This window comes from Pelophylax lessonae (genome assembly GCF_965119305.1).
Source record: "Pelophylax lessonae genome assembly, chromosome: 12".
Lineage (NCBI taxonomy): Eukaryota > Metazoa > Chordata > Amphibia > Anura > Ranidae > Pelophylax > Pelophylax lessonae.
Genome location: NC_138779.1, coordinates 39,665,994 through 39,679,654, shown reverse-complemented (window position 1 = coordinate 39,679,654; position 13,661 = coordinate 39,665,994). Strand labels below are relative to the sequence as shown.

General features: G+C 45.9%; 2 protein-coding genes across 2 annotated transcripts in view; one reads left to right on the top strand and one right to left on the bottom strand.

The window, feature by feature from the left end:
* Positions 1–1,292: 1,292 nt before the first annotated feature.
* PPCS (phosphopantothenoylcysteine synthetase) lies at positions 1,293–10,109 on the top strand. Its single transcript, XM_082273498.1, has 3 exons — positions 1,293–1,866; positions 5,261–5,364; positions 9,753–10,109. The coding sequence occupies exons 1-3, from the start codon at positions 1,359–1,361 to the stop codon at positions 10,101–10,103; spliced, it is 963 nt and encodes a 320-aa protein (XP_082129624.1). The 5' UTR covers positions 1,293–1,358; the 3' UTR covers positions 10,104–10,109.
* A 1,896-nt stretch (positions 10,110–12,005) lies between these two features.
* UTP3 (UTP3 small subunit processome component) overlaps positions 12,006–13,661 on the bottom strand; it is a 40,693-nt gene continuing 39,037 nt past the window's right edge. Inside the window, exon 16 of the mRNA XM_082273355.1 lies at positions 12,006–12,152. Within this exon, the coding sequence (XP_082129481.1) occupies positions 12,063–12,152 (90 nt within the window). The 3' untranslated portion in view covers positions 12,006–12,062. The remainder of the gene's footprint in view (positions 12,153–13,661) is intronic.

Genomic DNA, 13,661 nt, shown 5'->3' with positions numbered 1-13,661 from the left:
CATAGCGGGGAAGGATCTGGGTGTTCTGGTAGATGAGAAGCTTAATAATAGCATGCAATGCCAAGCTGTGGTTTCCAAAGCAAGCAAAGTCCTTTCTTGTATTAACAGAGGCATGGACTCCAGAGAGAGAGATGTAATTTTGCCCCTGTACAAATCATTAGTAAGACCTCATCTGGAATATGCCATTCAGTTTTGGGCACCTGTTCTTAAAAAGGATATCGGGGAACTGGAGAAAGTGCAGAGAAGGGCAACCAAACTGATAAGAGGCATGGAGGAGCTCAGCTATGAGAAAAGATTAGAGGAACTGAATTTATTCTCTCTTGAGAAGAGGAGATTAAGGGGGATATGATCAACATGTATAAATACATAAGGGGTCCATATAGTGAACTTGGTGTTGAGTTATTTACTTTAAGGTCAACACAGAGGACAAGGGGGCACTCTTTACGTCTCGAGGAAAACAGATTTCGTCTCCAAATACGGAGAGGTTTCTTCACCGTAAGAGCTGTGAAAATGTGGAATAGACTCCCTCCAGAGGTGGTTCTGGCCAGATCACTAGATTGCTTTAAGAAAGGCCTGGATTCTTTCCTAGGAGTACATAATATAAATGGGTCCTAATATTTATAGGTAAAGTTGATCCAGGGAATATCTGATTGCCTCTGGGGGGGATCAGGAAGGAATTTTCACCCCTGCTGTAGCAAATTGGATCATGCTTTGCTGGGGGGGGGGGTTGCCTTTCTGTGGATCATTTTGGGTATAGGATTGTGTATATGGGATTATATATATATATTATATATATATATATATATATAATTTTTTATTTCTTCTATTGGTTGAACTAGATAGACTTGTGGATTTTTATAGCCAGTGTAACTATGGAAGGTGCAGGAGCTACTTTGGTGTGTTTGTTGCATTCAATGTAATGGACTGGCCTATCCTGCTATGTGATGAATGTGAAAAAAGAGCGCATTGTGCAGGTGTGATTTGGGCTATAATGACACCCCAAATGCTCATTTTTGTTAAAAAAAAAAAAAAGGTGACAAGCTCTGTGCCTGAAAAAAGTTGCAGGAGCTTCTTTGTTGCATGTAGGGCCATTGAAATGAATAGACTGCCCAATGCTGTAGTGCAAAAAATAATTGCGCGAAGTGTAAATGAGGCCATACTTAGGAGGAATTGCTCTTCATATGCCTATCGCTCTGCTTTCATGATCATTGCACTGCCTTTTCTTACACATGGTCAGCACTGGCATTTGCCCAAATCAAAGATGGCGCCCGGGAAACCTGGTCACGCCGGAAGTGACGCAAAACCCGGCAGTAGCGCCTTGTAAGCTGACAGCTCCGCAGGGCAGGTCAGGGCTCATCATGGTGGAGCAGCTCCGGCGGGATTTTGCGCCCCCCCAGGTCGATGTGGAAGAGGCAGGCCGGGCCATGGCGGCTTTCTCCCGGGGACACAGCTCGGAGGGGCGGCGGGTGGTGCTCATCACCTCGGGGGGCACGAAGGTCCCTCTGGAGTCCCGCACCGTGCGATTCCTCGATAACTTCAGCAGCGGCCGGAGAGGAGCCGCCTCTGCCGAGTACTTCCTGCGGGCCGGCTACGCCGTCATCTTCCTGCACCGCCACCGATCCCTCTTCCCGTACAGCCGCCGCTACAGCAACCTCAACTGGATGGACAGTCTCCGCCTACTGCCCGCCCCCGCAGGGGAGGAGCCCCGCGTGGAGGCGGAGCCGAGTTGTCTGCCCGGGATAGTGCGAGTCCTGGAGGAGTATGAGAAAGTGAAGGGGGCGGGGCGTATGCTGAGCCTGGAATACCACACCCTCTCCGACTACCTGCACCTCCTACTGGCTGCCGCCAGGGCACTCAGCCCTCTAGGTGAGAGGTCACCCCCCTCCCCCAACACCCCACTATACCCGGGGTCACCCCTCCCCCAACACCCCACTATAACCGGGGTCTCCCCTCCCCCCCAACACCCCACTATAACCGGGGTCACCCCTCCCCCCCAACACCCCACTATAACCGGGGTCACCCCTCCCCCCCAACACCCCACTATACCCGGGGTCACCCCTCCCCCAACACCCCACTATACCCGGGGTCACCCCCCCAACACGCCATACCCGGGGTCACCCCCCCAACACCCCACTATACCTGGGGTCACCCCCCAACACCTCACTATCCCTGGGGTGACCCCCCAACACCTCGCTATACCCGGGGTGATCCCCCACACCCCACCACACCCAGGGTCACCCACCATACTTGGGGGTCACTCCCCCCCAACATCCCACTATCCCTGGGGTGACTCCCCCCGACACCTCACTATACCCAGGGTCACCCCCAACGCCTCACTATACCCGGGGTCACCCCCAACGCCTCACTATACCTGGGGTCACCCCACTACACCAAGGGTGACCTCAAATATCTACCTGTGTGGGGAAAGAGGGGGGTATAGAAACACTCAGTTTGCTGTGTAAGAGGGTGGCCCCAAATAGCTACCTGTCTGAGGGGTGACCCCTAATACCTACCTGTGCGGGGGTGGGGGGGAGGGTATAGAGACACTCAGCCCTCTAGGTAAGGATGACCAAAAATATCTACCGGTTCCAGGGGGTGACTCCAAATACCTACCTGTCCATTTTTTTTAAATAACATTCAATTACAATATGATTTGTGTCACAATTGTATACGCTTTATTATTATTGTTATTATTATTATTATTATTATTTTTCTTAATTTGCTATTTTTTTCCCCCACGAAAGTGAAGTTAACCTTTAAAAAGTGCGTTACAATTTCACTAAACCCATTACAGTTTAGTTGACTAAAACTAAGACAATTCAGATGACTAAAATAGGACTAAATCTAAACTTGACATCAATATGAACACTGGTATAGAGGTCCTCAGCCAGGTAGGGGGACATTACACCCAGGGTGACCCCAAACACCCCCCCCCCCCTTTTCCTGTCCAGGGGTCTTTCAGCCCACTAGGTGTGCATTATATATAGAGGGCGATGCCAAAAATCCATTTTCCCTTTCCTGACTGGGTGTAAGGACTGGTAGAGAAGTCCTCAGCCTACCAGTTAGCCAATCACTGACCAGTCAAGGCTTAGTCTTCTTTCCCTTAGCCTGTCAGGAGGGCGTTATACCTAAAGGTTGACCCCAACCAAATACCCCTCCTCTGTCCAGGAGCTATGGAGGTCCTCAGCCTGCTAGGCAAGAATTATACTTGGAGGGGGCCAAAATTCCTCAGCCCACTAGGAGGAAACTACACCCAGGTGGCCCCAGACATCTGCCTGACCCTTCCTCTCTAGGGAGTATAGAGGTCCTTATCCTCTTAGATGGGCATTACACCCAGAGTAACCCAATCAACTCCCTTTCCTGCCTGGGTGTAAAGACTGGTAAAGAGGTCCTCAGCCCACTAGGTTGACGTTGCACCATGGGTAGCCGGCCTAAGCTTAGTTTTCCTTCCCTCTGCCAGTTAGATGACCCCCCCCCCCCCCCCCACCAAGTGCCCCTTCCTGTCTAGGTTTGTGTGCTGTAGAAGTCCTCAACCCACAAAGTGGTATCACACCCAGGGGCGGACTGCCAAGGTGTAGTATTCTGTAGCTCAACCTGCTGGGTGAACTTTATGCCTGGGATGACCCCAAACACCCAGCTACCCCTTCCTGTCTGGGTCTAAGGACTGGTGTAGAGATACTCAGCGTGCCAGGTGGGCATTAAACTGAGCCAGGGCTTAGTCTTCCTTCCCTCAGTCAACTAGGGGGGCATTATACGTGGAGGCTGACTCCAGCCAATTGCCCCTTCCTGTGTGCATGCTGTAGATGTTCTCAGTCCACTAGGTGGGCATTACATCTGGGAGGGCTGCCAAGGTGTGTCGTCCTTCTTCACTCAGTCCTTTAGGTGAGCATTACATCTGGGGGGGGGGGGGCTGCCAAGGTGTCGTCTTTCTTCACCCAGTCCACTAGGTGGGCATTACATCTGGGGGGGCTGCCAAGGTGTCGTCTTTCTTCACTCAGTCCTTTTGGTGAGCATTGCACCATTGGTGATCCCAGCCACCTACCTGTCCCTTTCTGCTTGGATCTAATGAGTATTTCAGAAGTTTCCAGCCAGCTAGATGGGCATCATGTCTGGTGGATGACCCCAACCACTTGCCCCTTCCTACCTGGGTATGGGTACTATAGAGGCTCTTAGCCCACTAGGTGGCATCCCACCTGGGGTTTACTTGTCCCTCCTGCCTGTGGGTGTGCGCACCGTGGGGGGTGGCACAGAGTAGACATTATTATTAATGCTGTAGAGGTCCTTAGCCCCCCAGTTGGGCATTACATTTGGGGGTGAGCTGCCCTTTTCTGCCTGGGGTTGTGCATTACAAGGAACTGAGTGTGGAGTTAGTATACCAGAGAGTATTCTTCCTTCCCTAATTACACCATGTAGTGAGCCCACCACCTTATCCATTAACTCCTGCCTGGGTGTCTGCACTAACGGTTGGGCACATATCCCACCACTAGGTGGGCAGAATGGTGGGATGTCCCCTCCTGCTCAGGGTGTGTACAGTATAGTGGGCACTGATAGGGTAAGGAACAGAGGTAATAATCTCTGATCTGTGCTCCGTATAATGAAACGTGAATGTCAAACCCCAGTGCTATGCCCACCTAACAGGCTAAGGACAGGACATCCATTGGGGCAAAGAAGGTGGGGGGTGGGGTGTCAGCATTGCAAGAAGCACAGATCTGGATGTGTTAGGGAGAATCTGCCAGTCTCTGTATTTTCTGTGTGCCAGTGAGTAGTAGTATTTGTTTTGTTGGTGGTAGTCTTCCCTTTTTGACTAGATGTGTGGTAAAGGGGCAGATGGCTGGGTGTACCGGGGTGATCACACACTGGTTGCCTGACCCGCCAGTCTCAGTATGTCTTGCATGCCGAGGAGTAGTGTTGCAGTTTCCATACCAGTGGCATAGCGTTGATGCTGGAGGCAGCCAGGCAGTTGGCCTTTTTAGGAGGAGGTCATTATTGGTCTCGGAGCCAGATTCCGGGAACTATTCAGGCTGACGGCCTTAGATCTTCATGTATGGAGTATTGAAGGCAACACTGATCGGAGATCAGAGGCAGGCAGTGGATTAGAAGAGCTGACTCTCCATACTGGTGATTGATGGAGATGAGGTCTTCTCCATATTCTGGTTGTATGAACAGCTTTGGCAGGAGATCCACTGCTGCTGATTTGCTTGAGAACAAAATCTTGAATTGTATATTTTATATACAGCTAATTTCCGTTCTTTTATTTCAGAATCAAACGCCATGTTCTACTTGGCTGCCGCAGTGTCAGACTTCTACATCCCAGCATCAGAGATGCCAGAACATAAAATCCAGTCCTCTAGTGGTCCTCTGCAGGTAATCTCTACAGCCATCAAAAAGCTGAATTATTGTCCAGCATTTACATCGTCTGAAGCACTTTACATAGTCCCTTTTACTTCAGTTATAGTATGTAACAGATCCCCAATACTTGGACCAAGTATTTCTGTCTTAAGTCCCCAGAATCTCAAGTGATGCAGTGACCTGGCCCCTCAATTCCCCCCAAACATTAGCCTGAGCTCAATGAAGGGTAAAACAAAAGACACTTTATTCACCAACTCACTTCCAATATATATCCAGTAATTAACATACCTGGCCATCTGGACAGACACAGGTGAATGAGACTGCAACATTATCATAATTAATTCAACAAACAACAAGCCTAAAACATAGCCGAATACACATTCCTAGAAGTGTGAACACACCTCACCTCTAACAGATGAAAGCAGAAGACATCGGCTCTCAGACTGCACGTCTCCGTTTTCAACACACCTTATTATAACTGTCAGTACACATCCCCACAGTAGAAGTCATTAGCATCTCTTTAGTCTCTCAATGTGTGGAGAAGTCCTCTGCTGTAATATGCAGCTTAAGCCCAAAGTCTGTGTCGCTTGGGGTGACAGGGACTTGAATTCAAGGTAACAGTACTCCAAGGGTCCCCCAGCATACACCCCCAACCAGTACCGCGCTCCTCTACAAGCCAGGGCTGTAGTCCGTGGGCAGGAGGCTGGCCTCCACACTCCTCCAGTAACCCGTGACGAATGTCCCAGCAAATGGGCGTTCGTCACATAGTACATTTATATGATGCATTGTGCATTCTGTGTGCTCCCTTAGTACCGGTGTTCTTTTGGTATCAGCCCCATGGAGAGTCAGCTAATATACACTATATTACCAAAAGTTTTAGGACACCTGTCTGTACACACACATGAACTTTATTGGCATCCCAGTCTTAGTCCGTAGGGTTCAATATTGAGTTGGCCCACCCTTTGCAGCTATAACAACTTCAACTCTTCTGGGAAGGCCATCCACAAGGTTTAGGAGTGTGTCTATGGGAATGTTTGACCATTCTTCCAGAAGCGCATTTGGGAGGTCAGGCACTGATGTTGGACCAGAAGACCTGGCTCGCAGTCTCCACTCTAAATCATCCCAAAGGTGATCTATCAGGATGAGGTCAGGACTCTGTGCAGGCCATTTAAGTTTCACCCCAATCTCTCTCTTCCATGTCTTTATGGACCTTGTTTTGTGCACTGGTGCGCAGTCATGTTGGAACAGGAAGGGGCCATCCCCAAACTGTTCCCACAAAGTTGGCAGCATGAAGTTGTCCAAAATGTCTTGGTATGCTGACGTCTTAAGAGTTCCCTTCACTGGAACTATGGGGCCAAGCCCAACCCCTGAAAAACAACCCCAAAACATAATCCCCCCTCCACCAAATGATTTTGACTGCGAGCCAGCTCATCCAACATCAGTGCCTGACCTCACAAATGCACATCTGGAAGAATGGTCAAACATTCCCATAGACACTCCTAAACCTTGTGGACAGCCTTCCCAGAAGAGTTGAAGCTGTTATAGCTGCAAAGGTTGGGCCAACTCTCTTGATAAGCGGGGGATATGATCAACATGTATATAAATACATAAGGGGTCCATATAGTGAACTTGGTGTTGAGTTATTTACTTTAAGGTCATCACAGAGGACAAGGGGGCACTCTTTAAATCTCCTTTCCCCCAGATGTAATCTCCAAATACTGAAAGGCTTTTTCACAGTAAGCGCTCTGAAAATGTGGAATAAACTCGCTCAAGATCTGGTTCCGTCCAGCTCATTTGATTGCTTTGAAAAAAAGCCTGGATTCTTTCCTAAATTGCACATGACATAACTGGATACTAATATTTATAGGTAAAGTTCATCCAGGGATCATCCGATTCGCCTCTTGTGGGGGATCAGGAAGGAATTCTTTCCCCTGCTAGAGCAAATTGGATCATGCTTTGCTGGGTCATTTTTTGCCTTCCTTTGGATCAATTGTGGGTATAGGATTGTGTATAAAAGGTTATATAAAAAAAAAATGTTTTGTTTTCCCCTTTTAATTGTTTGAACTGGATGGACTTTGAATCTTTATTTTTTTTCAACCAGACTAACTATGTAACCCAATATTGAACCCTACAGACTAAGACTGGGATGCCATTAAAGTTCATGTGTGCGTGTAAAGGCAGGTGTCCCAATACTTTTGACAATAGTGTGTGTGTGTGTGTTTGTGTGTGTGGTATCTCACAAAAGTAAGTACACCCCTCACATTTTTGTAAATATTTTATTCTATCTTTTCATGTGACAACACTGAAGAAATGACACTTTGCTACAATGTAAAGTAGTGAGTGTACAGCTTGTATAACAGTGTAAATTTGCTGTCCCCTCAAAATAACTCGACACACAGCCATTAATGTCTAAACCGCTGGCAACAAAAGTGAGTACACCCCTAAGTGAAAATGTCAAAAATGGGCCCAAAGTGTCAATATTTTGAGTGGCCACCATTATTTTCCAGCACTGCCTTAGCTACGTTCACATCTTGGCGTTGCTATTACAGGCATTTTTATGGGCGTTTTTAGATTGACTAAAGACCAATGGAAAACGCCTGTAATCTGCTCAAAAAGAAGCTCATGTACTTTAGGCTCCATTCACCCCTGGGCGTTTTTGAGTGTTTTTCAGCTCCAAAAACGCTCAAAAAAAAGTTTCCAAAACGCCCAACAAAAAAACCCCATTCATTTAAATGGCCCCTGTTCACATCTGAGCATTGTAGCTGAAAAAAGTACATGAGCTTCTTTTTGGGCTGATTACCAGCGTTTTTGATAGATGTCAATGCCTGCCTCCAAAAACGCCTGAAAAAAAATGCCTTAAAATCCCGGTAAAAAACTTGCGAAAACGCTACGCTCAAGTGTGAATGTAGCCTTTTTGAGCGTTGGGCGTTTTGCTCACGGCGTCAAAACGCTCAGATGTGAACAGGGGCCATTGAAATGAGTAGGATTTGTCTTCTTGGGCGTTTTGAGAGCTGATCCTAGAGCAGAAAAACGCCCCCAAAACGCCTACATGTAGGAGCCTTAACCCTTTTGGGAATGGAGTTCACCAGAGCTTCACAGGTTGTCACTGGAGTCCTCTTCCATTCCTCCATGAGGACATCACAGAGCTGGTGGATGTTAGAGACCTTGCGCTCCTCCACCTTCTGTTTGAGGATGCTCAATTGGGTTTAGGTCTGGAGACATGCTTGGCCAGTCAATCACCTTTACCCTCAGCTTCTTTAGCAAGGCAGTGGTCATCTTGGAGGTGTGTTTGGGGTCATTATAATGTTGGAATACTGCCCTGTGGCCCAGGCTCCGAAGGAAGGAGATTGTGCTCTGCTTCAGTATGTCACAGTACATGTTGGCATTCATGGTTCCCTCAATGTACTGTAGCTCCCCAGTGCCGGCAGCACTCATGCAGCCCCAGACCATGACACTCCCACCACCATGCTTGACTGTAGGCAAGACACACTTGTCTTTGTACTCCTCACCTGGTTGCCGCCACACACGCTTGACACCATCTGAACCAAATAAGTTTATCTTGGTCTCATCAGACCACAGGACATGGTTCCAGTAATCCATGTCCTTAGTCTGCTTGTCACCAGCAAACTGTTTGCGGGCTTTCTTATGCTTCATCTTTAGAAGAGACTTCCTTCTGAGAAGACAGACATGCAGACCAATTTGATGCAGTGTGCAGCGTATGGTCTGAGCGTTGACAGGCTGACCCCCACCCCCCTTCAACCTCTGCAGCAATGCTGGCAGCACTCATACGTCTATTACTGAAAGACAACCTCTGGATATGACGCTGAGCACGTGAACTCAACTTCTTTGGTTGACCATATCTTGTTAAACCACTGTATGGTCTTGGCCACCGTGCTGCAGCTCGGTTTCAGGGTCTTGGCAATCTTCTTCTAGCCTAGGCCATCTTTATGTAGAGCGACAATTCTTTTTTTCAGATCCTCAGAGAGCTCTTTGCCATGAGGGGACCATGTTGAACTTCCAGTATGAGAGAGTGAGAGCGATAACACCAAATTTAACACACCTGAGACCTTGTAACACTAACAAGTCACATGACACTGGGGAGGGAAAATGGAATATTGGGCCCAATATAGACATAGGGGTGTACTCACTTTTGTTGCCAGTGATTTAGACATTAAAGGCTGTGTGCGGAGTTATTTTGAGGGGACAGCAAATTTACACTGTTATACAAGCTGTACACTCAATACTTTACATTGTAGCAAAGTCATTTCTTCAGTGTTGTCACATGAAAAGATATAATAAAATATTTACAAAAATGTGAGGGGTGTTCTCATTTTTGTCAGATACTGTCTGTCTATAGTCCTGCCTTATTCTACTGCAACCAAAAATTGTTCTTTGGATTTCAGATTACAATGAAGATGGTTCCTAAAATGCTCTCGCCGTTGGTGAAAGACTGGGCCCCCAAAGCCTTTGTAATCTCTTTTAAACTGGAAACTGACCCGGAGATATTAATTGAGAGAGCTCGGAAAGCCCTGGACACTTACCGGCACCAGGTTGTGGTGGCCAACGTGCTTGATACACGGAGATCCTATGTAATGGTCGTGACCCACACAGAAGACACTAAGCTTTTTGTATCTGACGAAGAGGAGAGCTTGGGTATAGAGATCGAGGATAAGATCATCAATGACTTGACTGCACGTCATGCAAATTTCATCAAGCAGACCAGTTCATACTCCCAATTCAATCAAGGGTTGTGATAACTGCATGGGTCAGGGCACTTTACTACTATTTCTAAAGATTATAAAAGGTGTTGTATAGGATGATGTGCCATGCAATCCCCTCACAAACTTTTCACGTTTTCTTGGCCATTCCGTCCATGGGGAGGCATCGGTACCCGTTATACTGCCTGTCAGCTGCTGGAAAGTTCAGCAGGTCTCTGCTAATAAACCCAACAGATGAGAGAGAAAGCAAGTTCTAGTAGACAGTCTGATATGCCAAATCTGGACTTGGGCAACTACATTCATGATATGAATGTCTGTTTATTCATACCTCTGTATGCAATGTAAATATTAAACCTGAGATATCAAAATCTGTATTTCCTGTAGTGTTTGTATTGTGCATAGGAACCTGTTCTGTTTGCAGTACAGATCATCCCTCTATGGCAGGGATCCTCAAACTACGGCCATCCAGCTGTTGTGGAACTACACATCCCATGAGGCATTGTAAAACTCTGACATTCACAGGCATGATGGGAATTGTGGTTCATGAACAGCTGGAAGGCCATAGTTTGAAGACCTTTTGCTCCATGGGCTTCATCCATAAAGAACCACTTGTGTTGCCCTCCTTCCCTTGTCATTCTTTGGGCTGCGGTGGCCAGCAGATATTTCTTCACATTTTAGGTCACCAGCTTAGCCAAATTCTCTGAAGCACATAGAATTTACAGCAAATAAGGAACCTACCCTTCTAAAGTAACCCTGTCACTATACTAGTTCTATTGAATCAAACCTAATATGTAAAAGTAGAAAGTGTATACTTGCTTTTCCCTCAGCTAGTATGACAAAACTCTGCTGCAATTCTGAGAAATCTTCAGAGAAAAACTGACACTTCTGGGAGTGTCAAGCAACGTGTTCTCCCACTAGTTCTGGTCCCTCCTGCTACCCTCCCATACATTTAAAGGATAAACCAAGATCCCAGCTGCAATCAGCCATAGCAGGAAAGGTGGGCACTTACATTCTGCGTGTGTCAGGTGCCTGCGCCCCCTCCCTCCTCACACTTTGATTTCATCTACCAACTTCTACATCATTACAAGGACATAGAAGCTCAGCGTGGGGGAGGGGGGGGGGGTGTAATACAAGCATCCAGCACACCCAGAAGAAGAGTTGGATGTGAAAATGCTGCTGTGAGCTCAGCACTTGGTACAAGTAAGGCTTAACCCTCTTTTTTTTTTTTTTTTAAATACAGGCCTTGTCCATACAAGGCTGCAGCATGGTAACATCAGTCTGAAGGGCAGTGTGTACAGCAGACTTTATGCAGCTTTCCTGAAGCCTTGAAAAGCCAACCTCAGCTACAACTACACACATTTCAATGAGATTTCTGCCCACCACTTTAAAAAGGCAGCAGCACTGCATGAAGCTTGTATCGGTTATTTACATGGTTCCCAGTAAAGGGTCAGTACCCAAATTGTAAAGAGTATGTAATGATCTTCAGGCTCCATTCCCACACGTGTGCAATTTGTCATGTGACTTTGGATGACAAATTGCACCCCATTCTTTTCAATGGCAGCCATTTAAATCAGTGCGACTTAGAAAAGGTGCCTGCACTACTTTAATGCAACTTTGATCCATAGAATGTAATGTCAGATCAAAGTCGCACTGGAAATCAATGCCATTTCGGTATATATATATATATGTGTGTGTGTGTGTGTGTGTGTGTGTGTGTGTGTGTATGTATGTATGTATATATATATATACACACACACACAGTATATATATATATATATATATAGTATTTTTTTTTATATATTGTATAATGTATAGTATTTTTATATTTTTTTTTTTTTTTTTTATATGGAAATTTTGTAATTGGGAAAAAAAATGAAAGAAATCAAAATAAAGATGAATTGAATTAAACAAAAAAAAAATTAATCCAAAAAGGCACACTTCCAAATAGAAGACATTTTTATTATAAAATATAATGCAATATAATTCACACACACTTTATTTAAGCTTGATACTCTTCTTAACCCCTGCACGGATTCCAGATACCTCTCCAGAGTATCGGACCTCCTCCTTGCGAACCTCTCGGACCTGGAAGATGGATGGAAGAATGGATTAGTGGTAGACCCAGGCATCTGGATTGAAAGCAGGAGAAGTGGCCCTATAGCCTACATAGGAGGAGACTGAAGTAGAACTTCAGTCCTACACAACCCCCCCAACCTCTCAGAAGCCACCATTTCGGCACATGCTGACTGGCACTACCCACTTTTTGGGCATTGACAGAGCAAATCCGGACATCTACGCAGGCAGAGACAGGGAAGCTATCAGACCCCTCTGGTAGTTGTCTTCACGTATACAATTCCGTAGATGGCCAGGAAGACTGGCGCATGCACAAATATACAACAGGGCTTTCTTGGGACCTGAGCCCTGTAACCTCTGCGCAGCTCACAGGGAGAAATTCCCACCTAGGCAAGAATTGTAGATGTGCTACTTTGCAGCACAAATAAAGCGAAAAAAATTCTCATTTCTAAGAGAGGGAGGGGGTAGAAGGCAGAGCAGCACAATATGCCTTTATAAGGAAGGTCCACTTTAAAAAGTGATTGGTGCTGACAGAAATATGTCAATGGCTATTATGACCTTCTGAAAATTCTAGCTTGTTGTACTGATCCCAAGAAAGATGGAGATTTTGCACTATGGATCAATTAGCTGCTACCCCACCCCAAAACCACTATCTACTGGTAGAGTGTAATGTAAATGAAAGAAATAAATAGAGGTGTAAATGGCTCTGCCAGCAGTTGGTACTCAATAATCCCAAGGCTTCATCAAAGTTGCAACTTCACCAATTGATATTTTTTTCAAATCAGTGACACAGAAAAGCTAAGGTTGGTCAGACAACTAGCATTTTCAGGGGGGGGGGGGGGCTTTAATGGAAGTCTACATATTTCTTAGTACTGGTTTTCCGTTAGTATGGCTTCATTCTAAAATACACCAGATACCTTTATTAAGTGTATGTCAACCCAAACAATGAACTTCTCCTATTTGCTCTCTCGGTCTGTTAATTATACTTTATGAAATGGGTTTTGTTACACCAGTAGTATGAAAAAAAAAAAAAAAAACCCTTGCCAGAAATCCAGTGCGGTCTTGTACATTCTCTGCTTAGGTTATCTCTCCACCACAGATTTCTCCCCCTTTCATCCCCATATTAAAAAGAGAAGAGGGGTAGGTGTTCTGTAGTCTTAACACTTCCTGTCCTAGGATGACAACACTGCTACTCTATGGATACAGTACAGTAAGTGAACGTTGTCTCCCCAGAATAGGAAGTGTTGTTGCTGCCAGGATCCCAGCTAAAAATAAAAAAAAATAAAAAAGCCAGGGGAAAAAAAAAAAATCATAATAATGCAGCCACCATCTAAGCACTGGTAAGATGACTTTTTGTTATTGGGTTTAGAGCCATTTTAAAGTCATTGCCAAGCAGGGGTTCAATTTCAGGCCACCAAGACATTAAAAGGGAACCAGCGATATTGTTTAAGTTGTTAAAAAGGAAAAGGATGCAAGGAATAGTTTTTTTAAAAGGTGCAGGCTCCATGGCCATATAAAATA

Bases quoted from the DNA above. Each gene is read 5' to 3' on its own strand.
- PPCS (XM_082273498.1), top strand. From the start codon at position 1,359: ATGGTGGAGCAGCTCCGGCGGGATTTTGCGCCCCCCCAGGTCGATGTG. The intron at 1,867-5,260 runs GTGAGAGGTCAC...CTTTTATTTCAG, and splicing joins CAGGGCACTCAGCCCTCTAG to AATCAAACGCCATGTTCTAC. The intron at 5,365-9,752 runs GTAATCTCTACA...TTTGGATTTCAG, and splicing joins CCTCTAGTGGTCCTCTGCAG to ATTACAATGAAGATGGTTCC.